Source organism: Dicentrarchus labrax, unplaced genomic scaffold (genome assembly GCF_905237075.1).
Source record: "Dicentrarchus labrax unplaced genomic scaffold, dlabrax2021, whole genome shotgun sequence".
Lineage (NCBI taxonomy): Eukaryota > Metazoa > Chordata > Actinopteri > Moronidae > Dicentrarchus > Dicentrarchus labrax.
In genome coordinates this window covers 3,080,441-3,108,233 of record NW_026136717.1, presented here as the reverse complement: position 1 = coordinate 3,108,233, position 27,793 = coordinate 3,080,441, and the positions used below count along the sequence as shown (strand labels likewise).

General features: G+C 39.9%; 1 protein-coding gene across 25 annotated transcripts in view; it reads right to left on the bottom strand.

Annotated features, from left to right (window-relative positions):
* ank2b (ankyrin 2b, neuronal) overlaps positions 1–27,793 on the bottom strand; it is a 194,631-nt gene that overhangs the window by 42,481 nt on the left and 124,357 nt on the right. For 22 of the 25 annotated variants that reach the window (XM_051428993.1, XM_051428992.1, XM_051428986.1 and 19 more), the window contains exons 2-23: positions 27,449–27,550; positions 21,382–21,480; positions 19,646–19,744; positions 19,344–19,442; positions 18,248–18,433; positions 15,203–15,226; positions 13,093–13,191; positions 11,686–11,784; positions 11,254–11,352; positions 10,496–10,693; positions 10,254–10,352; positions 9,795–9,893; positions 9,538–9,636; positions 9,240–9,437; positions 6,790–6,888; positions 6,190–6,288; positions 5,112–5,309; positions 3,726–3,824; positions 3,451–3,549; positions 2,726–2,824; positions 2,548–2,646; positions 1,314–1,386 (exon numbers count right to left, since the gene is read on the bottom strand). In XM_051428993.1, coding sequence (XP_051284953.1) covers positions 1,314–1,386; positions 2,548–2,646; positions 2,726–2,824; positions 3,451–3,549; positions 3,726–3,824; positions 5,112–5,309; positions 6,190–6,288; positions 6,790–6,888; positions 9,240–9,437; positions 9,538–9,636; positions 9,795–9,893; positions 10,254–10,352; positions 10,496–10,693; positions 11,254–11,352; positions 11,686–11,784; positions 13,093–13,191; positions 15,203–15,226; positions 18,248–18,433; positions 19,344–19,442; positions 19,646–19,744; positions 21,382–21,480; positions 27,449–27,550 — 2,464 coding nt within the window. The remainder of the gene's footprint in view (positions 1–1,313; positions 1,387–2,547; positions 2,647–2,725; positions 2,825–3,450; positions 3,550–3,725; positions 3,825–5,111; positions 5,310–6,189; positions 6,289–6,789; positions 6,889–9,239; positions 9,438–9,537; positions 9,637–9,794; positions 9,894–10,253; positions 10,353–10,495; positions 10,694–11,253; positions 11,353–11,685; positions 11,785–13,092; positions 13,192–15,202; positions 15,227–18,247; positions 18,434–19,343; positions 19,443–19,645; positions 19,745–21,381; positions 21,481–27,448; positions 27,551–27,793) is intronic. The other 3 variants (XM_051428987.1, XM_051429000.1, XM_051429011.1) reach the window with 1 other exon arrangement.

Below are 27,793 nucleotides of genomic sequence, written 5' to 3'. Positions count from 1 at the left end.
ACTAGCCAAACAACATTCAGTCAAGCTAAAACAGCCTAGCCTGGCCCTCTTTACATAACTCCCCTTAAAACCACACATTCTTTTTTGTTAATGTTTTACATTTCTGTTTAAAGTACAACAAGATACAACATGTTAATTAGTTAGCTTTATATGTTTTAGTAGGTGGACTTTTTCATTTTGGAGTCAGGCTAACTGTTTCCCCTTGCGTTATGCTAGCTAGCTTAAATGTCCAGCTCCCAATTCAACGCGCTGACATGAGACTGTCATTTCAGCTTAAATCCAAAAAAGAAAGCAAATAAGTCAATTTCTCAAAACTATTTCTTTGAATACACTTTAGGACATTATGTGTATTGATGCTTTGAGCCAAACTAAATGGTCTATTTTATGAGGGAAATATTTTTTGCTCAATTCAACCTCACTTTCTCTGCGTCACTGATATCCAAATGTAATATTACAGTTAGTTCTGTAGCATCTGCTACAGGCTCATTCACCATGCATAGCACAATACTCCACTCCTGGTACAATCAGTACAGCAAGTCCTCACACAAAGCACCGTGCTGAATACCTTCATCCATGGGGTCGTCCGACATATCATCATCATCATCATCATCATCATCATCATCATCATCAATGCTTCTCAGTGCTGTGGGTTGACAGCACAATCACTCACTACCTTCTAAAATCTACTGATGGCAGAAAAGACCTCTGAACTCTCCAAAGTGAGACAGAAACACACTTTGGGCTTAAAATAGAACAGGGATGAAACTGATGGGGGTTTTTGATATTCACACAGTGAAAATGTTCCTGCTACAAATATGACATGCAATTAAAGGTTTCAGGGTGGAAAGTAATCTAAAAAAATACTAGTGAAAGTTATAGTACCATTTTTTAATCATTATATATGATAAAATGGTCTTAAAATGACAATATTATCGCAGTTATCCCTGGGAGAATATATCATCCAACAAAAGTAGTTATCGTGAAAGGCCTACACAGTCACTGTTAATATAAAATGATTGATTAGTGCTGCTTTAAGGCAGAGTGAGGCATTGGTGATTTTACAGACGTGTAAAAGTTCCCTCCTATCAGTGATGGAAACAAACTGACGAGCTGTTGTAAGGAGGGAACCTGTCTTGTTGGATGACATACACAAACCAGTAAGCTAAACTGGGCTCAACTGCAAAGTCAATAGAGGACTTTATTGTGGGACAGTTGATCTATTTAATCTCCTCAGTGTTGTTGGACACATGTTTTGGATACCACTGAGAGATCTGTTCCCATTTCCGAGCCACATTGCCACAATGTTAACTCACCCTCTTCATCCGACACATCCAGCACCTCCGTCATGGTCTCTGGCACGTTCAGCTTGTGTTTCTCTGTCACCGTCTGCCAGCATGGGACGAAACAGATCTCATTAAACTTAAGTTCACACCATACACTCAGCTGAAACCAGTGTAGTCTAATCCAACAGTCCTGCAATTCGTGCTACATCTTGAAGGTTAGGAGGAGGCTGTATTTTGTACTGGTGGTGAATTATATTGCAGTTTACAGAAAGGTGTTTCTAATATTTACCCCAAGGAAAAAGGTAATATCAGAAAGAGCAAGTCAGGAATAGGGGAAGAGATTTTAAGCTCTTGCACAAGGTGTTGTGAGGCACTGTGAAGTCATTGTAAATGAAGTAACTCAAAATATGAGTTGCTAGTTTGTTCTGTGGAAATCAATAATGAATCCAAGTGTTTGGCCGACACATCTGATCCAGGATGCTTACAGTTGCTTCCATTCACGCACTGATATATAACACCTACATTTCTTTCAAAATTCATTACTTCAAAATGTTTTATGTTTTTGCCACCTACTGTATATTACGTATGACCACTGCTTAAACTGTATATTTCAGTGTGTAGTTTGGACCTGCTTCACATTAAATACATTTGAAACAATGATTCTAGAAAACTTAATATTAATTATTTAAAAAAAAACATTTTTTTCCCTTTTTAACTAAAGTTAGCCTGGTTTTCTGATTGTTAACAGGATGATAGCACATGGAATTTTGCTTATTTCCCAACCCTTGTGTCAGTTTCTTTAAAGACATCATGATAAGATAACCTGACAAAGAGTGAAATTGTTTTCTAACATTAGCCACCATAAACTACTGGTCATACAAGACTAAGTAAGGCTATAGCAGCAACATTTCTGAGTGCATTTAATTGAGCCAGAGTGCATTTTACTGTTTATGAATTGCACTTTGTATTTGCAAGCAGAAGAATGTGTTATTTCACCTTTCACTTAAACAGTGTTTAGATATTTGTACGTCTTTTATTCTGCAACAGTGATCCTAAGTGAATGGTTTTGACTGTTTTGTAACCTAAGTGCAATAAATGATCAGATAATGTCTTGTCATTTAATGGTTAATGATATTATTATTTATCTGTTTTCCACGTGAACACATTTATATTCCAGCACAGATTCTTGCTGTCTATCACATAACCTTAAAATTTGAAGGAATTGAATTTGCTGTTGCTTTAACGATGTAGGTGTGGTACATACCGTTGTGGTAGTGATGATCTCCTCAGTGACAACCCTCAGTGTGTCCACCACAGAGATGTAGCCCAGCCTCCGGGCAATACCTAGAGCCGTGTTACCGTTCTGGACGAGAAAGCACAGTGAATGAGATGTGTGTCGGTCTTTGTATAGTGTGTGTGTGTGTATGTGTGTGTGTACGTACCACAGTGATAGCGTTGGGCTTGGCACCGTTTTGCAGCAGTAGGTTAATGATGTGTGTGTTTCCTTGCTGGGCTGCCTGGTGTAGGGGAGTGTATCCATTCTGGGAAGGAAAGAGTCCAGTAGATTAAAGTGAGAAAGTCAAAATCGATCATTTAATAAATTAATTATTCAAAGTTTGGTTTGATTCTAACAGTTTCTTAACATTCAGGCAGCTGATATAAAATGGGTCATGTATAAAATACAATGAATCTGGCTGAATACAATATTAATAAGTATTGTTATAATTAGAAAGCTATAATTAGAGATGTTTCCCATTTTGACGAGATACATTGACACGTAGAGTAATAAAGAGACAGTTGATATAACGAGATACAATATGTTGTTAGAATAAGAAAAGCTTCTTATCAAAACAGAAATATTTGGTGTAAAAAATAAATCATTATAACATGAAAATATCTTGTTAGAATGTTATAAAAATCTCTTGTTTAAATGCGAGAACTCTCGTTATAATGAGAAACTGAACAGAATATTTGTTTTTTGTCTTGATCTGCAATACAGTGATGTACAGATATATCTAACATTAGAAATAATAATAGTGGAATACACTAACAGCATAAATATTAAATAATGAATGTTAAAAATTGTACACTTATAGCACTCATATAATATATATTAATTATATATAATATAATAATGCAGTGCAAACATTTACTTTGGTTTCAGTACCTTGGTTTTGGCATTGACACTGGCTCCATTCTGAAGCAGGTAGCTGACCATCTTGGCGTTACCATAGTGACATGCTACAATTAGCGGGGTGTAGCCCAACTGCAAAACAAAAGCAAATCTGTTAGAATCATGAATAACACAAAAAATACAGCACTTGCATTGAAAAAACATTGTAAAATGTTGTGATAATGTAATAAATTCAACAGAATGAATACAATTATCTTACAACCAGAAAAGCTAAATGCAGAAAAGGAAATAAATACGATGGATCATACTTTGGTCTGCTGGTCGAGGTTGGCTCCGTTTTTGGCTAGAATCTCAGCAACGGCCACTTTATCCTCCTGGGCTGCCAGATGGAGGGCAGTCAGGCCACTCTGCATGAGGAACACACAGAACAGTTACTATATTCACACATAGCAGCCACATTCAGACCACATTCTGTCCATTCTTGCTTGTCAAATAAGATAATGTAACTAATTTAACATTGTAAAGAAGATAGATTTTGCCCCAAAAACAGCAGGTTTGGTTAAGATTTCATCACTGGTTGGATTCTGTCATTAAAGATATTTGGACTGATGGTAGCCAGGATGTCATTGTTCTATCAGTTATGTAAACTTTCTGATCTTCCCCAGTTATTCTATAGTATTCACACATACTGTAGCTTTAATCAACAATCAAAAGGCACAATTGACCTTTCTTTAAGGGCCGTCCAAACCAGCATTTTATTGTTTTCTTCGTATTCATTTTTAGCCTTGCACAATGTTATTTATTATTTTGTTTTATGTGTTGTTTCAATGTGAAGCACTTTGGGCTGTGTGTTTGTATAAAAGGTGCTATATAAATAAACTTGAGCTGAGTTGAGGTGAAGAACAATTACTATAACAATAACAGCTCAATAGGAAAATGGATAGAATTATTGATGACCTGTTACTGCTGTACATTGCACAGAGAGATACAAAGAAAACCAGAAGGATAAAGGTTCAAAAATACGAGGGGAGAATAACACTGTTAAATTTTTTTATTCATACTTTGATTTTTAAAAAAAGGGGACATCATTAAGGACTACAGAGACCCCAACAGTGCTAAAGACCATTTGACAGTATGTCTTAGGTAAAATTACTTTTTTATTTGTGATCTGCAGCCGAATATTACATTACATATATATTATACATTATAAGCTTTTAACTTATATACCACAATACTGTTTATCAAAGCGATCCCAGCGATAACGTTCGCCACAGGCGTTGTCTCTGTAGTTGTGGTTTGTACTCCGCCATCCACTTGAGTTATATTATATTATATATATATAGTTATCATTCTTGGTGTGGTGGCTCTAAATCCCAGATGCTTTTAGAACCTCGGCCAACTTTCCTGTACTTAGACATGCTATGTGCGAGCTATGTTGAAAAGCAACCACATTTTGAAGATGGTTAAAAGATAAAAGCTCTGTAGCAAATAGCCAGCTAACTAGATAGCTGATGAGTGATGAACATTAGCTAGCTCAACTGTTATTGGAGCACAAAGTAAAAATGAGCGGGACTTCTATGACTGGTATAATTAATGCAGTGTTCCTCAAAATAAATGAAAACCTCAACAAAACACTTGTTCTGTATGGTTCTACTTGTGATGTTGTGTAGAGGAGTCCCAGGTTCCTACACTACCTTAGTCTGGACGTTGATCTGGGCTCCCTTGCTTATGAGCAGGGCAGCCATGTCTGCGTGGCCCTCCTGGGCGGCCAGATGGAGCGGCGTGACGCCCTGCTTGGTCAGGATGTTGGTCTCGGCTTCGTACTGCAGCAGCACCGTGGCGATTTCCATCTGGTTCTTCTTAGCCGCGATGTGGAGAGGAGTGTAGCCGTTCTGATTGACGGGGAGAGAAACTGTGTCACTGCTGAAGGTTGGCTTCAACCCTCATATACCGAAATCTTTTGGTTAAACTTTCAAGATGAGTAAAGTACACACTTCACTACGTCATTTAGACTATTATTAAAGGACAAGGCTGGCTATATTTTCACTGTCACTAAATCCCATATGCAAATCCAACAATAAATGTATCTATTAAGAAGTACTGTGTATATCAAAGCTTTACATATCTTCCTCTTCCTGCCATAGAGCTCTATTATTGTCCAAAAACTATTAAAAACAAACATCAATGAGCCACACTGTTACACTGGAGGACATGTTCCTTCATCACCATCAACACACACTGTAGTAGTATTTATACACCGTCCTGCTGCCTCAAATACTTACTAGAGCCCCAATGTGGATTAATCCGCCACTGAAAATAGTCCCTAAGAAAGGTACTATTTCCTCCTGTTTGAGTAAGTGGCCAGCTATTTCAGAAAAGTTGCAAAAAAGTTTACTCCTGAACTTGGAAATAGTAGTTTGACAAAAAGAGCTTTCAACCATATCTCTTGGTTTCCTCGCCAAATGGAATTTGCTCAGTTGTCGCCACTTGAGCTAAATGTGGAGAGGTCATGCCACAGATGACAAATCCTGCTGCCTCATTTTCTATGTTAAATTATTTTCATTGTCATATTCATAATATAGATAAAACACATAATATTTGAATCCTAAATTCATCAATTAATACAGAGGAAGTTCTGCGGGTTTGAAGCTAATTTTAGAAACCTATGAAAAATAAAAAATGAATTTCACCTTCTGGCTAAACTCCAATGAACCTTCCACTCAGCCCTCCCAGTATCTCCAGCCCAGTGTCTACAATTCTGTGGACTCTCACCTTGGCCATGGTGTGCGGGGACGCTCCTTTGTCCAATAGCAGGAGCGCCACCTTCTGGTTATCGTAATGTGCTGCGACATGGAGCGGGGTGAGGCCGTTCTGTAAGGGACGGACGGTGAGTGCACATGGGTTAAACAGCAGTTAGTGCAGCATCCAGCTTTTAACACACACACACATATAGCAAGTGTTAATGGGGTAAGACTGCAGATTAAGACGAATTAGAGTTATATTAGACAGCAAAAGCTGGAAGGATCACTGAGTGGCTCCTTATTATGACGAACATATTCAAAGAAAAATGATGTAAAAGGCTTCTGTTATCTGTTTTATATTTTCTGGAATAAATTACAGTTAATGTGATGAAAGGAATGGCTGATTTGATTCAAACTAGGCTTACCGGTGCTCTTGCAGGCAACTTAACCTCAATACAGAAACATAGCAACACAACTTTATTTATTTACATGCAGGAAAAGGGTTCAACAAAACACTTAGAGACTGGTTTCGCTTTGTGTCATATTTATACCATCATACGCATCATCTCATAGATTGTACCATAAGAACTACAAAGATACAGTTAAAAAGTTTTTTATTTTGGATGAATACCTTCCCAGCAGAATCAGGTGGAGCGTGGCGCTGCAGCAGAAGTTTGGCTACATCTAGGCTGCCGTACTTGGCGGCAACATGCAGGGGAGTAAAGCCTTTCTGTGGAGAGAAACAGGGAGAGTATGCATATTGAGAAATGTCTTTAAAGACAGTGAATACAGTCAGACCTCATCAATAATGGCCTCTGATCTCTCTCTACATAAAGATTTCTATGATTTGAGTACTGTAAGTAATCTATATCTTTTTTTCAGCCCAAACTGAGCTTTTGGCATATATTAGAAGACTAATTTATAAGATAAAAAAATTCAATAAAATGCAGTTTAATTATGTGCCCTCACAAAAACAGTTTATTGTATTAAAAGTTTTCAGACCTCAGGGAGTCAGTAAAAAGATGTTTTTTTTTTCATTTACATTCACATTTATCCATAGCTACATATTATCAATGTATACATGCTATCCTCACCACCACTTATAACATAAAACAATAATAAAACCCGCCTGCTGACGTGCTGATGCAATTCTATGTAATCTTAAACCAAAAATATTAAATTGAGCCTTTTAACTTTCACAATGCAACCAGCAGGGGGCACACTTTAACTACTCTGAAATGCAGAACTAGACTGACAGAAACCACATGACCGGTGTGTTTATGCCCTAGCCCTGCCCATGGAGGGAGCGATCCTTTGTTTGTCAAACCGTGGATTATATCTGATGTAATAGTTGATTGGACAAAAAAACAAGGAAGGAGAGGAGGAGAGGGATGGAGGAGAGGGATGGAGGAGAGGGTTTCCCTATACTGAGACAGTGTTCTAAGTAAAGGATAAGGACTGTTATGAACATGCTTATACGGATGGAGAGTGTTTCACTTGCATGACAACAACTTTCACTGATTTGGTTTCCATAGCGACAGCCACACCCTTCCTCCCCAGAGAGAGACAGAGGAGAGAGACATCATAGTGGAAGAGAGGAGAAGTACTGAACCCTGACGAATGCCTCAGAAAGCGCTTTGTCTCAGCTTTACTACAGTATGAATAAACTAAAGGACTAATGGGTCCTGGACTGGATGCGAAGTGAACACTGTGATAATAAATAATAATATAATAAATCACATGGCTGCATTCAGACTTCATGTACAATTGAGAGGGAAGCAGCAGCTTTACAGCCTCATCAATCATTCATCTAAAGTGGGTCAAACAGACAGAGACCTGCACATACAGTAACAATGTAACCTCTTTATCTGAGGCTTCCACCATGGGATGAGCACTTATAGCAGAGTTGCTCTTGTAGTCTACATCTGTATGTTTGGTACTATCTGTTCTTTAGTGGATTTGTGCATTTGCAGTATTAGTTCAACAGATTGGGTTGTTTTGTTGTAGAAATTGTTGGTTTGTAGCTCGTCACTTTCCCTACTCTTATCTGCTACAGTTTATGATTTATATCCTTTTTGTTACTGCTGTAGTAACCAGATCGTTACAAAGCAATGCTTGCCATCTCTACTTGTGGGGAATAAATTACCATACAATACACATTTTTAGCAGATGCTGACATCTGATGGCTAGCAATTACAGCAGTTTGCAACTTTGTTGTCTCAGTACGTGTCTCATCTTTCCATTAATTCCCAATTAATGCAATTCCAACACTGTTTATGGACCCCAGTATGCAGCAATATTCAAATAGACTAGGCAAGACTAACACATTTATTCCCCATGCAAAAAACGGCATGGTTTTTGCCCCAAAATGCATGATATTAAGCGGGTATGTCTGCAAAGGGGAGATTCGTTATTTAGCCCACTTCCTGACTAGCTAGTATGACATGGTACCAATGGATGCGTTATGTCATCTATGGCATGTTTCATGTTTCTTCACTAGCTTAAAAACAGAGCCTGCTACAGCCTCTGAAAGACGGAGTGGAAGGGGTGAGGATAATGGGGTGGCCCCTGTTATCAACTAAAGGCCGACTGCATTCAGGAGGGGTGCTCACACTCACGCTATTTCTTCTTCTCTTCTTAAAAATCCTCTGTTTGAGTCCAGAATTAGCTGTTGTGGTTAAACCAGTGGCTGTCAAACTGTGGGGCAGACCCAATGGGGGTGCACAGAGCAGCAGACCCAATGGGGGTGCACAGAGCAGCAGACCCAATGGGGGTGCACAGAGCAGCATTTTAAGCAATTTACATTCCTTCCAGTCTTATGCTAAGCTAGGCTAAACATGCCCTGACACCAGCTCTGTACTTAACACACAGACATACTGATACAGATTGGTATTGATTTTCTCATCATAACTGTATTTCCCACTATTCCTTAATTATATTATTATCCTCATAGACTCCACTTTATAACGGCTACCTTTGATCCTCACTGAGTGAAATAGTGAATGCTCCTAGAATGCTTGTATGAATTAGTTGGTGTGAAAGTAGTCAAAATTAAAGACAAAACATGTTTCCTCAACCCACCTTGGTGGCCAGTGAGTGTGAAGCTCCGGCCTCTAGCAGGACAGAGGCTGTCTCCACCTGCCCCTCCCTGGCGGAGATGTGGAGGGGGGTGTAGCCGTTGGTTGTGGCAGCATCTGGATGAGCCATGTGTTGCAGCAGCAGCTGCACAATCTCAGTTTTTCCCAGACGGGACGCAATGTGGAGGGGAGTCTGGTCCTCCTAAAGACGACATGAACATTTAGCTTATTCTGCATGGTGGCAGAACACTACAGTAGAAGGTGTTTACTGGGTGTGCTACTATAGAGAACAGCAGTCTCACCCGTGCCCTGGCGTCCACTATTGCTCCGTTCCTCAGCAGACATCTGACCACCTCCACCTGCCCTGCCCTGGCTGCCATGTGCAACGCTGTTTCCCCACGCTGTATGCACAACACACGGCAACATATGGCTCAGCAGAGTCAACACACACACACATATTTAACTGAAATATGCATCAGCTGACTGATCACTGTAATCTGTTCACACACTTTTGTCACTTAAAAATAACTGCCCTCTCCCTGATCGGCTTGTCACTCACAATATTGCTGACGTCGGGCGATGCTCCGTTCTGCAGCAGCAGCAGGACGATGTTCAGGTGACCCATGAAGGCTGCTACGTGGATGGGAGTCAAACCAGACTGAAGGGGAAGTAAAAACGGAAGAAATGGATCGACAGTCATGTCAAACATCAATTTCTTACTCAAGGAGAGCTCATCAAATTTATTAAAATACAATATAGAATGGATTGTCATCTGGCAATTGTTGTAACTCAAATGTCCAATTTACTAACGCCTCATAAGTCTCCCCCACCTGAACACATCAGCATGTCAACCTTAAGTTATAGTCATTAATTAAATAGTATTGTTCTGTATTAATTGAAATCCGCAACATAGTTAACCTAAACTCATTAACCTCCTGTATCCACTACTATTCTAATGCTCCTCTCTGGATGGTTGGTTACGGCAGACATGTGATAGCAGCTCAGTTATGTGACATACCTCTGTGATGGCCTGGATGGAGGCTCCATATTTGACCAGCAGCTCCATCACTTTCACTCGGTTCTTCTTACAGGCTATGTGCAGTGGAGTGAAGCCATTCTGTCGGAGAAACGTGGCACACACACACAACAATATTTAACATAAATAAATCCTCACCTTAAAGCATCTAAGACCTGTAGCTTGACCAAAGAATCCCTTTGAAAAGAGGATTGTAAAAGTCACACAATCTCTCTGCATCGTACCAGTGCCCTGGCGTTGGGGTTGGCCCTCTTGTCTAGTAGCAGCTTGGTGACTCTGTAGTGACCGCAGTGGGCTGCCACATGCAACGCTGTCAGGTAGTCCAACGTGACATCATCAACAGGAGCCTTATGCTGCAGGAGGTGTTTGACACATTCGACATGGTCGCCTTGTGCCGCCATGTGCAGAGGAGACAGCCCATTCTAAAATGTGAAAGAGAGACCATTTAGTTTGATGGAGATAAATGCTAAGGGCGATTTCTGATGAACGGCTGTGAGGCTGTGTAATGCAGAAACTACCGACTCTTAGATCATTGTTGTGGGTGTATATGAAACCAGGATTTTTAAAAGGACCTTCTGATTGAAAGAAAAATCCGTTTAAGAGTGTAAGTGGGCCTCTTTTTTCATGAAGACCTAGCTCGCAACTAGCTGGTGCAGCACTGAGCAGCTAAAGAGCCAGATGTTTTTACTCAGGAGCTGGTGGGAATGGAAGCAGAGCTAGAAGTAGAACGAGTATTAGACTTACATTCATCAGGCTGAATGTGTAAATAGGCAATGGCTTGCTAACTCGTTAGCGAGGCCACTTTATGTCAAATATGAATATGTTCATTAATCTGGTGTGGCTACACATTTTGACAAATAAAAGCAGGTCTCAATTAGAGGCCCAGTCTGCATTTTACAGCAATTCTTTGGCTGTAGAAAACCTCTTAAAGCACACTGGGCTCTGTATACCCGGCACTACACCACTGAGTTCTTGACCGTACCTTGGTCCTGGCCAGCAAGGGTGCTCCTCTCTCCAGCAGCAGCTCCACAGATGTATCATGTCCACTCCGAGCCGCACAGTGAAGGGGCGTCAGACCATCCTACAGAACCAACAACAGTGATGTCATTCAAGTACTTCTTTAACCAAGTGAGTCTGATCAGTTGAGGTCAGTGGTTTAACCTGAGTCCTGTCCTACCTACAGGCTGGATGTTGGTGTTGCCGGATTGTGGGTTAGAATACAGCTAATATCACACGAGTGTCATGCTATCTGGTACTGGCAAAATAACACCACGCAGAGGTCAGGATGACCAGTGTGATACTGAACTTAATCCACTGACCCACTGAGGCTAAACCGAAAACAACAGCTTTAAGCTCATAGTCACATCTGTCTCACTAGTGGAGATCATATTTTCATGTTTTTCATGATACTCACCCTCGTTTTAGCGTCAATCTGAGAGCCACGGTCCAGTAACAGGCCAACCATGTTAGTGTTGCCACGCTTGGACGCCACATGTAGAGGAGTAATGCCATTCTACAGGGGGGAGAAAACATTACTTTTAGTGGAAAGTATTTTGTCTTAGACACATTAAAATACTGACTAACTGAATTCACACTCTGAAAATACTGCATATTGTTGCGTATGAAGGGAGAATGTTATAGTATTTTATTGTCTGTGTACTATAGTAATGTATAGAAATCAAAAAATATGAACCATACTCACAGTAAAACAACAATTAAATGTAAAATCTCATAATCAATAAACAAACCTGTTGAAATAATATATACCATGCATGTTAAAATGTAATATACTAAGTACTATACACACTACTGCTGCTCCAACAGTAATACTAAGTATATAGAGAATTGAATTTACAGTTTGATCTTTAATTTAAAGACAAAAAATAAAATAACAGATGCCACTTACTGTATATCCAATTTATTAATTAATCAACTAACACTTTAAACATATTTCCAAATAAACTCTATATTCATTTCAATTTTGTCTGGTGCTTTTCGTTTCTATGCTCTCTTATTCATAATTTCTCCTTAAACCAGTAGGTGAGGATGGTTGGGCTCATACAGACAGAAGATGAGTCCATTCTCTCAAACATTTGAACCACACAGGATTCAAAATCTCTGCAACCTCCTTGTTAGCCACAAAAGCAATCCCATGAGGCTCAGGAGAAATACTTCATCAGTAAATACATGTACATGTAAAAGAGCAAGATGTGTGTTTTTCTTTTTCTTGTTTCTCACAGCGTGGAAGGTGAGAGAGCTATTTTTATCTATATGGCTAAAAATAAGACCTCTGAATCTGTTTTGTGGATGATTGCAGGGACAAAACACACATCTGAATGGCCAGACATGAAAGTAAACGATGTGTAGCTGAGGATTAAGAAAGACAATGCCTGGCCTTTTCAAAGCCTTGATTAAAAGACGAGGACCCGCTTGTAGAGGGCTTCCTTTGTGTGTGTGAGTTCTTGTACAGATGCAGCCGCCCAGCAGGGCTGGCTGGTCCGTGACAGGGTCCGTAGCAGATCCCTGCTGGGTCCTAGCCAGGTCTAGCTGTAATGAGATCCCCCCTCGATGTCGTAGTGAACGCAGCCCCTACTCGTAACGCCTGAACACCACGCATGGAAAGCAGTGCAATGCTTTATCGATCCCAGAATGGGAGCAGTGATTATGGAAGCTGAGACAGTCCACTGCCATCTGACTGCTGTATTTTCATATATATCAATAGCCCCAGATTTAGCAGACAGGAACAGTTTGCAGAAGTTTTTCAATTGTGTTTTTCAATGCACTGATCAGACCCAAGTAACTCCTCAGTGTGGGGTCCTACCCTTGCTGTGAAGTCGACTGCTGCCCCTCGGTTCAGCAGGAGCGTGGCCACATTGACGTTGCCATAGTGGGCAGCGATATGCAGGGGGGTGAATCCACTCTGGAAGACAGACAGGAAAGAGACAGACACACAGAGAAGAGTAGAGAGGTCAGACATTAGCTGTTACTTCATGTCCTTGACTCGTGTCTCTTGATCTTTAGTCTCCCCAGCATGCAGCATCAAGCATCACAGGTGAACAAAACTAAACTGAAAGCAAAGAAAACAGAAAAGTTACAGAGAAAAAAAAACTCAAAATGTTTTAAAATATTCAAGACAGGATGTGTAGCACCCATACACACAACCCCAAAACACACTCAGACACGTCACTTCCATGCAGTTTATCCACAGAAACAAAAGTAAAGGTTTTTCCCTCGGATTCAAAACCCAATAAGAAACGAAAAGGACAGAAACGAAAGCAGAACAGATAGATGTACAGTACACACAGATTGTCATCAAGATTGACATGAAGATGGAGAAACAATATTAGCTACCCAAACAAAACCAAATTATAGTAAAATCATAGTGTCAGATAAGGAGGAGATTTCTGATCAACACCAAAGTGCACTATGTTAACTGTACATCATAGAAGTATTAGAGTTAGCAATGAGAAGTATATGAGAAAAGTTAGAGATTGCAGAGCAGGTTGGAGTAGTTGTGAAATTCTTGCCTTACCTTGCCATTCTGTAAGTGTGGTCCGATTTAATGTGAAAAAGTTGTTTACAAAAGTGTGAAGAATACAGTGACTAACGTGATGGTTTAAAAACTTTACACAGTCAAAAGCTTAGAATGGTGCAAATTAAGGTAGCGTGGATGCAACATGCTATTCAACGCCAAGTCTTTGGCCAAGCAGGTCATATTGTTAAAGCTTTATAAGCTTCCCATGCCATTATTGATTTGCATTGTTTGTAGTAGTAAAAGAGTGAAAGTTATATACCACTAATTGGAAGATCTTCTATAGAAGAGCATGCATTTGAATTACTTGCTCAGGAAGCTGTTGAATATGGATGACCAGGGCTGCCAATATTGCAATATCATTTGGCAATTTAAATTTTCCATTTGTGTGTACATTAAATAAATTATTTGCATTTTAATTATCAGGTTAAAAAATGCATAATTACTGACAAAATTAAAATTAAAGTGAAACATTTTATTGGCAAATAATTTTCTGTTTACTTCAAAGTAAAACACTGCCATACAGATTAGGAATGAAAATGACTTTTCACTTGACTTTTCATAATGGCAGACAATGTATTGAAAGTTTTTGTTTTGGCAGTATTCATGCATTTTCCAATTTTTCATTTTAATTTCAATTTTATCATATACCATGGGCACACAGATGGAAATTTAAATTAAATTTGAGTAAACAATTTCATTTTTATTTTGGCAGCAATTGACTTCCACACATGAAGAATATTGTATGCAGTATACTATAATATTTGCAGTTATTTCACCAATACTGTTTTAAACTAGGTAGTTCATAGTGCATCTCTAGAAATCATGCAACATGACATAAACAGACAAAATTACAAGACAGACCAGTGGACAATATACATTCATAGCTGTACTTAAAATGCATCAGCACAGTATTCACCAAATCAAAACCTTGCAGGAGGAAAATGTAATCATATAAAACAAATCAATAAACCATACATCTCAATAATGATGTCGTTTATAGATATTCATAAGGGTCACATATGACAAAAACAAAAGGGGCTTTCTGAGCCGGTGAGATAATTAATATAAACTGGAAACAAAGAATGAAAATGCATACAGAAAGAATATGAATAAACTAAATTGAAAGCCAAAAAATAAAGATAAGCAGACTGTGTGCGGTGCCTGAGCGCAGGACACACGGCAGTAGCTTCGCCATTCGTGTCAGCCGTGCATGTTGACCTATTATTATACCAAACCAACAAAAACAGTGGGGAAATGAACCAAATGATTCTTTATTTACACCATGCAGTGCTGTGGAAGTGGAAAAAATAAATGGTGGAAGGAAAGAAAAGAGAAATAACCAAAGGGATGGGAGTGTATAGTGAATCTGTGGAGAATTAAAGGAGCGTGTGTATACCTCAGTAGTCCTATTGACCATCATCTGAAGCGGGAGGAATGAGGGAGGGAAAGATCAGTTCAGTTAACACATTACTGCACTGTAGCTCAGAGGCAGCTGTGCAGTCAGATACTGAGGTGGCAAGCGACGCGGCTGGTGTGGGTCACTTCCTTTAATGTGATGTCTCAATGCAGCTGATGTCCAGTTCGCACAGAGGGGATGCACAGTCTATCCAAGCCTACTGAGTTTTTCAACAGTTCAATCAGTTTTAAGCTAACTAACTAGCTAATTATTTATATTATTAATACCCATTTTTTTAAGTAGTTGGGTCACTCCAGTCTCTCCACGTACCCCCTGGGAAGAACTACTCTACGTACTCGGCACTCAAGTTGAAAGGTAATAATTTAATTGTTCACCGCATTTTTTCTTCCAGATAAGTTACCTTATGTCAAACCTGGGGGTTTGTTTACAACCTGTCTGATCACGTTTCTGCTTGTGTTTCTTACCCCGTTGGACTTTTAACAATATCACTGCACTCTGTAACAGCTACATTTTCAAATAAGAATCTTGGTTTAGTGAACAGAGATGTAAGCAGACCATTTCAGATAGCTGTCACTGGACTGCTTTCCCAAGGTATTTGATTAACTGTGTGTGTGACAGCAATATGTGTTTTATGTGTACTTGTGTTTGAGTGCGAATGTACGTGCTGCCGTTTATAGCCGTTCTCCTCTGGGCCTCTCTTATGACTCATATTGAGCTGAGCTGCATCCCAACAGCCGAATCACATATGGCTTTATACTAAATGCATGCATATACCCTGAGCTTCCGCCGCTGTGTTTTGTTACATAACAACATAATTGGTGCTTTGTTGAAAGATACTGTTGCTACTGTCGAAGCAATGTTTCACATTCAGCAAGTTTTATAAATAAAAGTGTAATAAATCATCTTCACTCCAGCCACGTCACTTAAAGCCACTATCAGAGGAAAAGTCAACTAAATACATCAAAAGGTAACTGTGAATTCCCACCAATACCAGACTGACACTTTAACCCCTCTAAAACCCTTGCAGATGGTCAAAAAGCAATCTTAAATACAACCTCCATCCCCCCATATTGGTTGCATGCAGCCTTAAATATCACCACCATACAACCTGCAGACAGTGGCACACTCCATGCAGTGGACAGTGCTACACTTAGACACCGGTGCAGCGAGGTAGGAGGGGGTGATAGGGGGAAGTAGCGTGTGAGAGGTAGCATTTAAAGAGAGAAAGGAAAAAGAGGGAGAGACCCAGTTAGTGGCAGGACCAGGAGTGACGTGGTGGGAACATAGACACTGAATGAGAGAGAAGAAGAGAGAAAAAGAAAGATGCACAGACAGATGGAAACACAAACACGCTATACACAGGTATACAGCTTCATGGGAAAAATACATCACGACAAATTAGTGGTCTGTCACGCACTATATTTTGGGAGACCCTATTTACACCTGGTGTGATAAGTATCTGGATATTTTATCTGGATAAGGAAAACTGACACCAACTGGGTGATACAATGACATCCAATCTGCCAGACCACGTCCAGAGATTAGACGATAACACAAGACTGAATTGTCCTTCCTGTGTCGATGTCATTGCCATCCAAATCATCCTGATCTGATGCACCTATCATCAGGACATCCATTTTTGCTGGTGCCTTCCAAAATGGCTACAAATGATCTTTAGAAGACAACAGTCATTGTATCAGAAGAGACTTCAGAGATACTATCCATAGTATACTGGAGCACACAGACTTTGTTTGTTGCCTCAAGTCTGTACAGAGACAATATCTCTGAGGTCTTTCCTAAACAGGCCTCATTCCTTGTGAGGACCTGATCCTTTGCCACAGACTATTTCAGGGCTTCAGCCTGGGTAGGTTTGAGTATGACTTGCAACATACTTAAAATGGCAAAAAGACAATGTTGAATAATGCTGTACTTATCTAGCTCCAACTTGTCAAAACAATGACATGGCAATGACATGATGGTGGCATATGTAATTTCCTCCGATTCCAGTCTACTTCTAAGGCTCTTCTAAGCCTATTTCTGTTCATCTTGATCCAGATCCCACACTGGGACCCAAAGGATTTCCATTGAGATGTCTATGCCAAATGGGTAAAAACATTGGAACTGAGGGCAAATGCAATATCACTGTGGGTAGAAAGACTGTCATCTATGGGGACAGAAACATCATACCACAAGTCAAAACCTTTATATTTCAGGAAAATGTGTAGAAGTATCATCATTGTGGAAAGAAAAATCTTCTCGTATGAAGATATCTAATCACTGTGGGCCAGAACAGCTTAGGAAAACCACCACCATGATTAGAATGATCATGACTATAGGTAGAACTGTTTTCCCATACATTACAGTTGTGTATAAAAATGTCAAGACCTCGGGTAGGTAGGAATTCCATCACTATGGGCTGAGAGATCATCACTGTGGGTAGAAACCTCATCACTGAGGCTACTAACGTCATCACCATAAGCAGTAATGTCATTACTACAACTACAGCCCACACATAAGAAATCCACACAATTGGACGGTAACTTCACCTTCCATGTAATTGTTTGTTGCCAGCTTTCCACCTACTCGCCTACTTTGCATAATGAGCAAGAAAAATTAGACCCTGTGATTATGAAGACAGGATGTAATGAGAACAACATGATCAGATTGTTGATTATCAGGATAACTTATCCAGATACAGATCACATTTTAATAGCTGATGTAAACAAGGTCTTCCTACCCAAAGACTCTCACAGGACCCATGGGTGAATCCCAGTGTTAGTAAGATAAGTAAGATAAAATCAATGACATATAAAAGAAAGCTAGACTGCCTTTCAATGATTTACATTCTGCATTCTGTACCTCAATTACCACTAGATCCTATTCAAGCCAAATCCACTGCAGCCTCATATAATTCATAGATTTCACAACCACAGTATGGACACATTGGCACAAACGCGTGGCATCACATTAGCTTGACTTCCACCCATGCCGACCATTCGGACTCAAACACTGCTATGGCCGTACCTTCGACTGGACGTCAGCGTTGTGGTCGTTCTGGAGGAGGAGGGCGGCCGACTTGGTGTCGTCCTTGCGGGCAGCAATGTGCAAGGCAGGCAGGCGGACCTTGCCTTTAGTGTCATTCTCCAGTAAGATAGAGACCACCTGGTTGTGGCCCTGTTGGAGGGCGATGGCCAGAGGGGTGAAGCCATCCTGGATTAGGGAACACGGGTAAAAGAAGGTAGTGGTGAACAAAGGTTCAAAGGATAAGATACATCTCATTTCTAAGAAAACCCTTTTAATCTGTGAAATGTCTAGAAAAGTGTTGCTGTCAATTTTATATGATTATATTACCATAGGTAATATTTTATATAACCTATACACTAATACAGTACAACTTCCTGCATATGTTTCAAATTGAAAGCCTACTAAGACAGGGAAGCTCAATGCTGTTTGAGCCATGGTATGTTCTAAATATGAAACTTCTACATGGGATGTTACACTGACGGTAAGTTAACAGTAATTGAATAACACTTTTGTCCCCCGGCAGATGAATCCTAATAAGTTTGGTGATACCCTGACTTTTCATTAGAGCCATCATTAGGTCAGACTTTTCAATAATCCAGTGAAATTTCTAACCTATAACAGGGGGAATAAAACAAATAACTTTAGCCATACTAGCAGCCCGGCTCTTGGGATGGTAATGTTCATTGGTCATTAGACCCACCAAATTGTGTGTTTCGACAAATACTGGATGGATTGCCATAACATTTTGTTCAGACATCATTATTCCCAGACAATGTTTCCTAATGACTTTGGTGGTCCTATGACATTTCCTTTAGTGCCACTAGCATGTTGACATTTTTTCATGCAAAGTGGAATGTCTGGATCTCCTGACTGGATTGTCATGGAGTTTGGTACAGACCTTCATGTCCCCCCAAAGGTGAATTGTGATCACTTTGAAGTCTGAATTAGCACCATCATAAGATTTTGTCAAATACTTTGATTTATGACCAAATACCTGCAAAAAAATGGCATTTCTATCAGCCTCACATCTATGTTGTATTCAGTGTTTATTAATGAATTACTTGCCAGTATACTGTATGTGTGATACCAGTCTCACCTCTGTAGCTGTGCTCTGGTTGCCTCCATTCTCCAGCAGGTATCGCACCACATCCAGGTGATTCTCTTGGGCAGCCATGTACAGCGGAGTGAATCCATTCTACAGCACAAATACAAGAGGTGACCAATAAACTACAGGTCCTGAAAAAAACTTCTGCTGTATTTACTCATCCAAATGCCACCCAAAATCCAGTCACAGCTCTCTAACATGATATTAGTGATGAGTAATACAAGAGGTGCAGCTGTCAATGACTTTTAAGAGGATGCATGATTAAACTCCAGCGGCAGAGTGCAGAGGCTCACCTGAGACTGTGCGTTGATGTCAGCTCCTCGTTTGACCAGGATCTTCACTACTTCAGCCTGACCAGCTAGAGAGGATATGTGCAGTGCTGTGTTTCCTTTCTGGATTAAGAGAAAACATAAAAGGACAATCAGAAGAAGCATTCAAAATAATGATGACCAATAGAAGGTGCCACACTTCATGTTGGTATTGTTCTTTATGACCTCACATTAGCAAAACATGGTGAATTTTAAAAAGCTCCACTGTGAAGTGATGCTCTGCAATAATGAACAGCTCTGATGAGTATTGATGGGTCCCAGTTTATTTAAGCAAAGGCTAATGAATCTATTGCCAACACACAGCTGTGGTTGAAAGTAGAATCTCTGTCAGATGATTAAATTCCACATAATTTGATGCCTCTCCAATCATCCTTTATAGCATATGCAGCTAACAGGCCACAAATATATTCTGACACTGTATTTATTATGTTTACTTGCTTGTCTCCAATACTTCTGGGTGCAGTATAGTATTGAGAGCTCTGACACTCAGTGTACTCATGAATACACTCAGTTATGTATTACATATCAAGTGATAATAATAGCTTATTTCAATTGGCAACTGCCACATTAAAACAATTTGCATTCCAATTTCTAAAATGGTCCTCTTAAATGTTCCCTTAATAGTACCCTGTGGAGTTTTTACCGCTAGTAATTCTAACTCTTAGAGTGGCTCCCCACTATGTTTTGTCATGCACAAGGATGCACATGCAAGCTAGGGCTGCACAACTAATCAAAATATTAACGAAATCACAATATGGCAAATTGCAGAAGCTGCAGTGTACCTACAAATCTTGAAAGATAAGTAAGAAAACATTCATTTGGTACATCAACATCAATAAAGACCTATGGTATATCACACTGGCATATGATATTAACGTATTAAAATCACAGTCACATTAAATAGCAAAACATCAGTGCCACATGCATACTTTATACCTCTGCTGTTTAGCAGCTGTTGTGTAATATAAAGTTGCATTTTGGAGCAACACCAACAAGAGTCACAACCTACTCCGTAATGAGCCTGGACCTTCTCTGATCGCAGGAGCTGGAATGATTAGCATTGCGTGAGCATCAGACCTCCGTGTTCACTACTGCCACTACGCATATCACTTTCCTTTAGTGCTCCACTTTCTCCTCAGCTCCATTTCTACACTCTGAATCCTCTGTAGAAGCTTGTTTTTCTCAATGATGTCCTAAACTTGGAACTGATCGTCTCAGAAAGAAGGAGGAGGTCCAAATATTAAATTATATTCCATTTCAGTTTGTGTGGTGATTATATGAAATCCGTCATTACGACCGACTACCTTAAACCTGTTCCTTTCTGGCTAGCGTTTTAGCAGTTATCATGCCAGCTAAGGTAGATGTCAGCTAGCATTGTAGTCCTTATTTTCTTTCTTGATAAACTACTACTAGATACAGTCTATTTAGTATATATAAGTTGGGAATGTATATATATAACATATAACACACAGGAGACACAAAAACAACAACCAACCCAGTGTCTTAGTAAAGGGTTGTTCCACCTCTACTAAGGCACCCAGCTTCTAGCAGCACCTATTCAGTGAGGACGTGTTCCTGAACTTCACAGTGCCACTTTCTGGTGTGAACAGGTCATGAAAGTGAAGATATCATCATAAGATGGTAACGGGTTATCTGTAAGTGGGATAAAAGATGAGCCTTTTCAGGAAAAGACGACCTACCTTTGTGGCTGAATCCACCGCTGCACCTCTGTCCAGCAGCTCCTGGACCAGATCCACGTGGCCCTCCTTGGCTGCCAGGTGCAGTGCATTAAGACCATTCTGGAAAAAGACGAGGGAGGAGAGATCAGACCCGGTGTCCAACAACCCAGCAACAACAAAGAATAAAGACAGATCCACATAGAAAGAGAAGGGACTACCTCGTCCAGGTCCATAACTAACTAAGCCTGCCTTTCTGTCTCTGATTCAGTCTTAGTAACATGTGAATGGCTGTCCTTCACTCTCACATGTGGAGGGATAGACTGAAATATCAAAGCTAGCTATCAAAGATGGGTTAGATGTTGTGCCATGTTATGCTGTTGTGGGGGAGAGCCAGTACTGGGTATGAAGATAAAAATAGTTGTGTGAGTTGGTGTGTGTGTGTGTGTGTGTGTGCGTGTGCGTGTGCGTGTGTGTGTGTGTTTGTGTGTGTGTGTGTGTGTGTGTGTGTGTGTGTGTGTGTGAGTGAGTGAGTGTGAGTGAGGGCGGGTCAAGCAAACATCCTCTTATTTTTCATTCTAAGGTGTTGATCCCTTCGACTCCAATATCATTGTCTTTAGTATTGATTGGTAATGGCTACAGTGAATACGTGGGATTCATTTTAAAGACATTTTCAAAAAAGCAAAGCTTGTCACTTCATTGAAGATTTGGTATATTTCAAACGGCAATAATGCTTACAAATGACTTCTCCTTAACTTGACATACATGGCAGTTCAAAGTTTTGAGTTATTAATTTGCTTACGACCTCTATTAATATCTGTATCGGGCTCTTGAGTGTCATGTGCTGCTTGGTTGGCAGGGAGCAGGTGGGTCGGGCCAGCTCGGCTGACTCAATACACTGACAGAGAGAATAAACTTGAGAGCTAAGAGATTGCCACACAAACGTAAATGTTCAGAGGGTTCTGTCAACACAGATGACTGAAAAACAGTTAACAAGGGGCTCATGGGAGACGCAGTGTGAATGTGGAAATATACATAATCTAATTTTTGGCCTTAAAGTGTTCTTTAAAAAAAATTAAAAAATTAAAGATGTATTTATTTTATATATTAATTTATTTATTTGCCAATTTGGGCCGGTGGAAGATGCTGAAAACTATTACATACTATTATGCAAATCTCACATCCTGGCCCAGCTAGCAATCTTTAGTACTTGAGCCATTGGCAAGCCGTAGCTAACAGCATACATATATAAACATACTTAGGCATTATGGTTGAGATTTAGTGTTGTGCATTATTAGATATTTTTTAGATTGGGGTCAAGCTGAAAACACATCTGATATAGTATGAGCTTAACTAAAGCTGCTAACGCTAACATGCTGGCAAACAGTTTCCTAACTACACATCCAGCGGACATGGAGCAACATTGTTTTTCATTATGAGTTTTTATTCTGTGCACCTGATGAATGTAAGATACAGATTCACCCTCCTTTGAGCTTTGTTTCGGTCTCCATCAACTCTCTTCAGCCGCTAATTGCCCCAGTTTCTCCACAAGCTAGCTGCTAACTTTGCCTATCTGGTGGTTGATTGTGGAGAGGTATTGAACAGTGGATTTATTAGACCTTTTTTGCTTAAAACATCTTCCCACGGCGGCTAAAAACAAGGTTGAAGAGAGTGGAGTTTGAAGGCTGTAAAGCCAAAACGATGAGCTAAAAGAGGCTATTAAATGGGCTCTGTAGAGCTGAAAGGAACTTGGCACTTGGGTGATTATTATCTGTGTGCTTGTCACTGTAAGAAGCATCTTTTCAATTACAGTCATTTGATCCATTGTTAATATGAATAATATTGATAAATAATTTAAGCTTTAATAACGAAATGAAAATAAAGCCATTTTAAGCAACCAAACAAATATTGCCCCATTAACAGCATTCTGTTCTCTTTCATGTCTTTAAGCAGAGGGGGTGAATGTAGGGTTAGTTGCTCCCCTAGTTTGCCCCTCTCCTTTTCCAAGTGACCCAGCACACATTCAATAACCCTTTCAGCAGCACGAGCATTAGGCTGCAGTATAAAAAGAGCCACTCAGTCGATATCTAATTTCCTCCGTGACTATAAAACTAACCCTCATCGCACAGCCCCCTGAGGCTGGTGGTCCCACTGGACTCCTAGGGTCTCTACAGAGGCTCCCTGTGGCATCCCAAAGACCAAAAGAGAGTGACTGTTTGTCATAAAATCATCTGACTATGCTTCAGTTTTCATTGCCCTAAGGTATTCCGCAGCTGGCAGGAGGCATCTGCTCAGTAGCAGAGAGAGATGTATTCCAGCAAAGTACTGCTGTTTTTGGATCAGTTGACACGTCCATGCACCTGCCTACCTCCTGCTGGCCTCATATCACCCTGCACTTAGCCAGTAATTGGTACAACTACCTTTTATAAAATACTAGTAAGAAGCATGGAAACGTATGTTTAAGTTATCTATTGTATGTTTTGATATGTTTTGTAGAATAAATTAAACAAATCACCAAAAACTGATTTTGTGAGCTGTGTGGGATGCAATTAAATGTTCTTGCTTGGCCTTGGAATTTGGTAGCAATGTTCCAGACCTGGGATCATCTGTGAATCTAAAAGATGAAGACGAAGTGGAAGTTACTTAGATAACATAACTACTAACCCCCACTCTCTGGTATCCTTCATGTGAGAAAAAGCATCCAACAGTCTGTTTGAAGTAGCACCTGTCACTGTTCTCCCATAAAAGTCCAGACAGCTATTTCTCAGCTGTGACTATGAGGCTGCAGAGATGAACGAGTTCCTGTGTCTTTTGACCCAAAGGACAACAACAGACAGAGGACGATGGATGAAAAAAGTCACAATTTGAGGACTTTTTAATCACCTTCATATAGAATCTAAGTAGATGTTCCTCATCTCAAATACTGCATGCTAATGACTGACACTTTCTAGTTAATGGATTGTCTGAATGCAAAATTTGTTTTCTGATCTTCTGTCTTTAATATGGAACAACCTGCAGTTCTGCCATAACCCTCAGGGGCCCTATTCCTCTTTGTGCATGCCCTCCATTCACCTCCAGGAAGCCACTAACCCTTTATCATGTACCCTGCCCTGTCCACCCACCCCTCCATCCATAATATCTGTTACCTCATTCTATCAGCCCACATGAACACCATCAGGATTCCCAATTATCTGTTGGATCTATTACACGAGCAATTTTAAAGCAATGCAAATGGGATGTGGTGAAAATCTAATTTAGCAATGCCGGAGTCTTCCCAGGAGAGTGAGGCGGTTAAAATCAGAATAAATACCAACTCATCAGTGCAGTTTGTTATTGAGCTATAATCAGCATCAAACCACAGTAAAACACTGATGCCCATTAGTCACTTAGGAAAGTTTGAAGCCTCTTCTCAAGACAATTAGCAAGGTGCTGAATAATATTTTCTGCTCACAGTCAAGCAAAAAAAAATTTAACTGGGAAATGATACATAGGTCTAAACTCTGTTCTCATTTAGCTCCCCCCATTTCATCCACTGAAAATGCAGTTTTGGTTCAAATAATTGATTGCATGACAGTGTACAGTTTTAAAGCTGCACTGGATTTATTTGGCTGGATTAACATTATTTTGTCAAATGAAGCGTATAACTGGAGCTGTAAGTAATAGTACAATAACACTAACATGTGGCAAAAAACACATAGAGGAGCATACTACGTGACTCCAGACTAATGCTGTAATCACAATAAAGTCAAGTCAATTTTATTTATATTGCCCAATAGCATAAATTTGCCTCAAAGGGTTTTACAATCTGTGCAGCAAACAACACCCTCTATCATTAGAACCTGGATGAAAGGAACAAAGCTAAAAGGTAAGAGGCTTGCTAAAAATAACTGCTCATAACCATTTGGAAATATTATTATTACCAGTGAGACAGGAGAGTCCCCTGTCCATCAAAAAGCATTTACTAATAACTACAGACCAATACTAGCACTCCTACTCAGTAATGGAGTCATTAAGGTCCCTACAGGCGTCGACCTGTGTGGCTTTATGTTTTGACTGATGTTATGGGTTTAATTGTCAAAGTGAGTGATATAGCTTTAGACAAACTCAATTTTTTACCTTGATGGTTGGTTTAGCATACGTTTAATGTACCCACAACAACACCGGTAATCATCATTGATCACTGAAGTCCACTCTGAAATGGTAGCATGGTAACACCATTTTTGGACACACACATCCATCCACAGAAACGACCATGTCAACACACGGAAAGTATCCAATTCAAATTTCAAAGGGTGGTCTTTGGTGGTCAGATGTCAATAGCGGGTGAAAGCATCTCAGGCCTCAGCACCAAACCTTTGAGAGTTTGGTGAGCTTATCCAAACTCTAAAGAGAGGATTTATCACCCATGTGCAATTCCATTGATGTCCATTACCTGTGCATGTCAATTTACATGCAAACACAGAAGAAATATTAACAAAATGTCTGCTACTGCTAGGTTCAAGCTTAAAAAATGTATCTGCCATCAAAGGCCCATTATCACACATACATTCAATGTAAAATATTAAATTAGTTAAATATATTAAAAAAGCATTTCAAATACAGCTACCTCAATAACCTGCTAAAAGATTGTCTTTTAACATGTGGCATTTACTATGATTCTTTTTCAAACCTGTTTATTCACTTCTACCCAGCTGAGATACACCTCATTTCATTTTTTGACAACCGTTTCAAACTTTACGTAAAATCGAATTGAAAATGGGCCAGGAACACAATCAAAGGAGCTCAAAATATCTTCAAGGGCATAAGTGATCGGTGCCAACATCATTCCTACCACATACCACAGGCCCACCAGCAAATCATAGATTTCCACTGCATGTGACTTTTGTTTACTGCTCATTGTGACTGTTGCCAGGACAGGAGTGTTTACATGCTATCAGGTTTCGTCCATGGCAAGAATGCTAATGGGCTTAGAGGAGACTAGATAATGACTAGGCCTAAATAAAGAAACTCTCCCTGATCAAACACAGTCCTCTCCCCTGCAGGAATGTAGAGCCATTTTCATAATGATTCAAAATGTGTGTATGGAGATTAGCAGTAGACAACATGAGCTCATTAGTGGACTGTAGGCTAAACAGGTAGCAAGAACCAATGGACTCACTTAACAGGTGAATTAAAGCTGCATTATCAGTACTTTCTAACATCAAAAATGGATCAATTGAGTGTGTGTTAAGTGAAAGGTGATGCTTGTAGGGACAATCCCATAATGAATTACCACCAACTCTTCCCCTCAGCTCTACAGAGCATTTTAGCATCTTTCATCTTACTGTTTTGGTGTATCGGCCTCGCTCTCATTAACAGTTTCCACCAGCAGGTAGCTGTTCTCAGTGAAGGGCTCTGATAAACCCACTGTGCACTATGTCCCCAGTGAGACACACTGAGAGACTAGCCGGTGAACACAGTGAGGCATTTAGCAGCTAAAGATCTAGCTATATTTCTCAGGAGTTGGTGGAGACAAAATGAGAGATAAAAGACATTTAAGGAAAAAACAATCACAACCTAACTGTGCTACAAAGGGTTTTAATCTCAGAAGGGGATGTTGATAGCTGAAGCTATTATGGCTGAACCTGTTCACTCTGCCTCTGAAAGATATAACAATGCTGACGTCCATGCAGTCTAACACTGTGTATAGATCTTGTCATAGCAGAGAAAGCACAGGTGTAACTACTAACAGTAACAATGGCTCCATTCCATGTGAGGCAGTGAGTTACATCTATGCTTGTCCTAAACTTTTTAATTTTAAATTTTTTTTAAAAAGTTTAGAGTTATAGTATTAGTGTATAAGGTATTCCTTATTTGGATTAAATGAAGCTGTCAATGGATGACAAATGTTAGAAATTCTTATTGTAGTTTGAGTTCATATTGTAGCATCTTGAGATGGGCTGGTAGACGAGCCTCCCAGCATGCTCCAGGGCAAAAGACTAAAGGATATAAGTCTCATTTTTGTTGTGTTCCTCCATTGGTAATGGTGTGCTGTATCTTCCCACACTCCAGTATACCATGTGTGAATGATGTTCTGGTATCTGTCTCCTACCTGATTGCAGGTGCTGATGTCCACTCCCCCTTTCAGATATTCCAAAACTTTGTCGATGTTCCCTGCCCTCGCCGCTCGCAGGAAACTGGTGTTACTGTCCGACTGGAAGAGACACAGAAGAAATATCTTTTTAGAAAGAGTCTACATAATGTCCAAACCACATTTATATTTGTCCCTGGCTGTTAGATAGAATGGTAACTGAGGAATTTAGCCATTCAGGCTGAATGAGTCACACTCTGTTTAATTGCTTTTAAATGATATGATAGTTATTATCCTAAAAAGCCGTGGGGAAAAGCCATTAACCTGACATGGAATCAAACACAGCCAGACTTTGACCTGATGCTG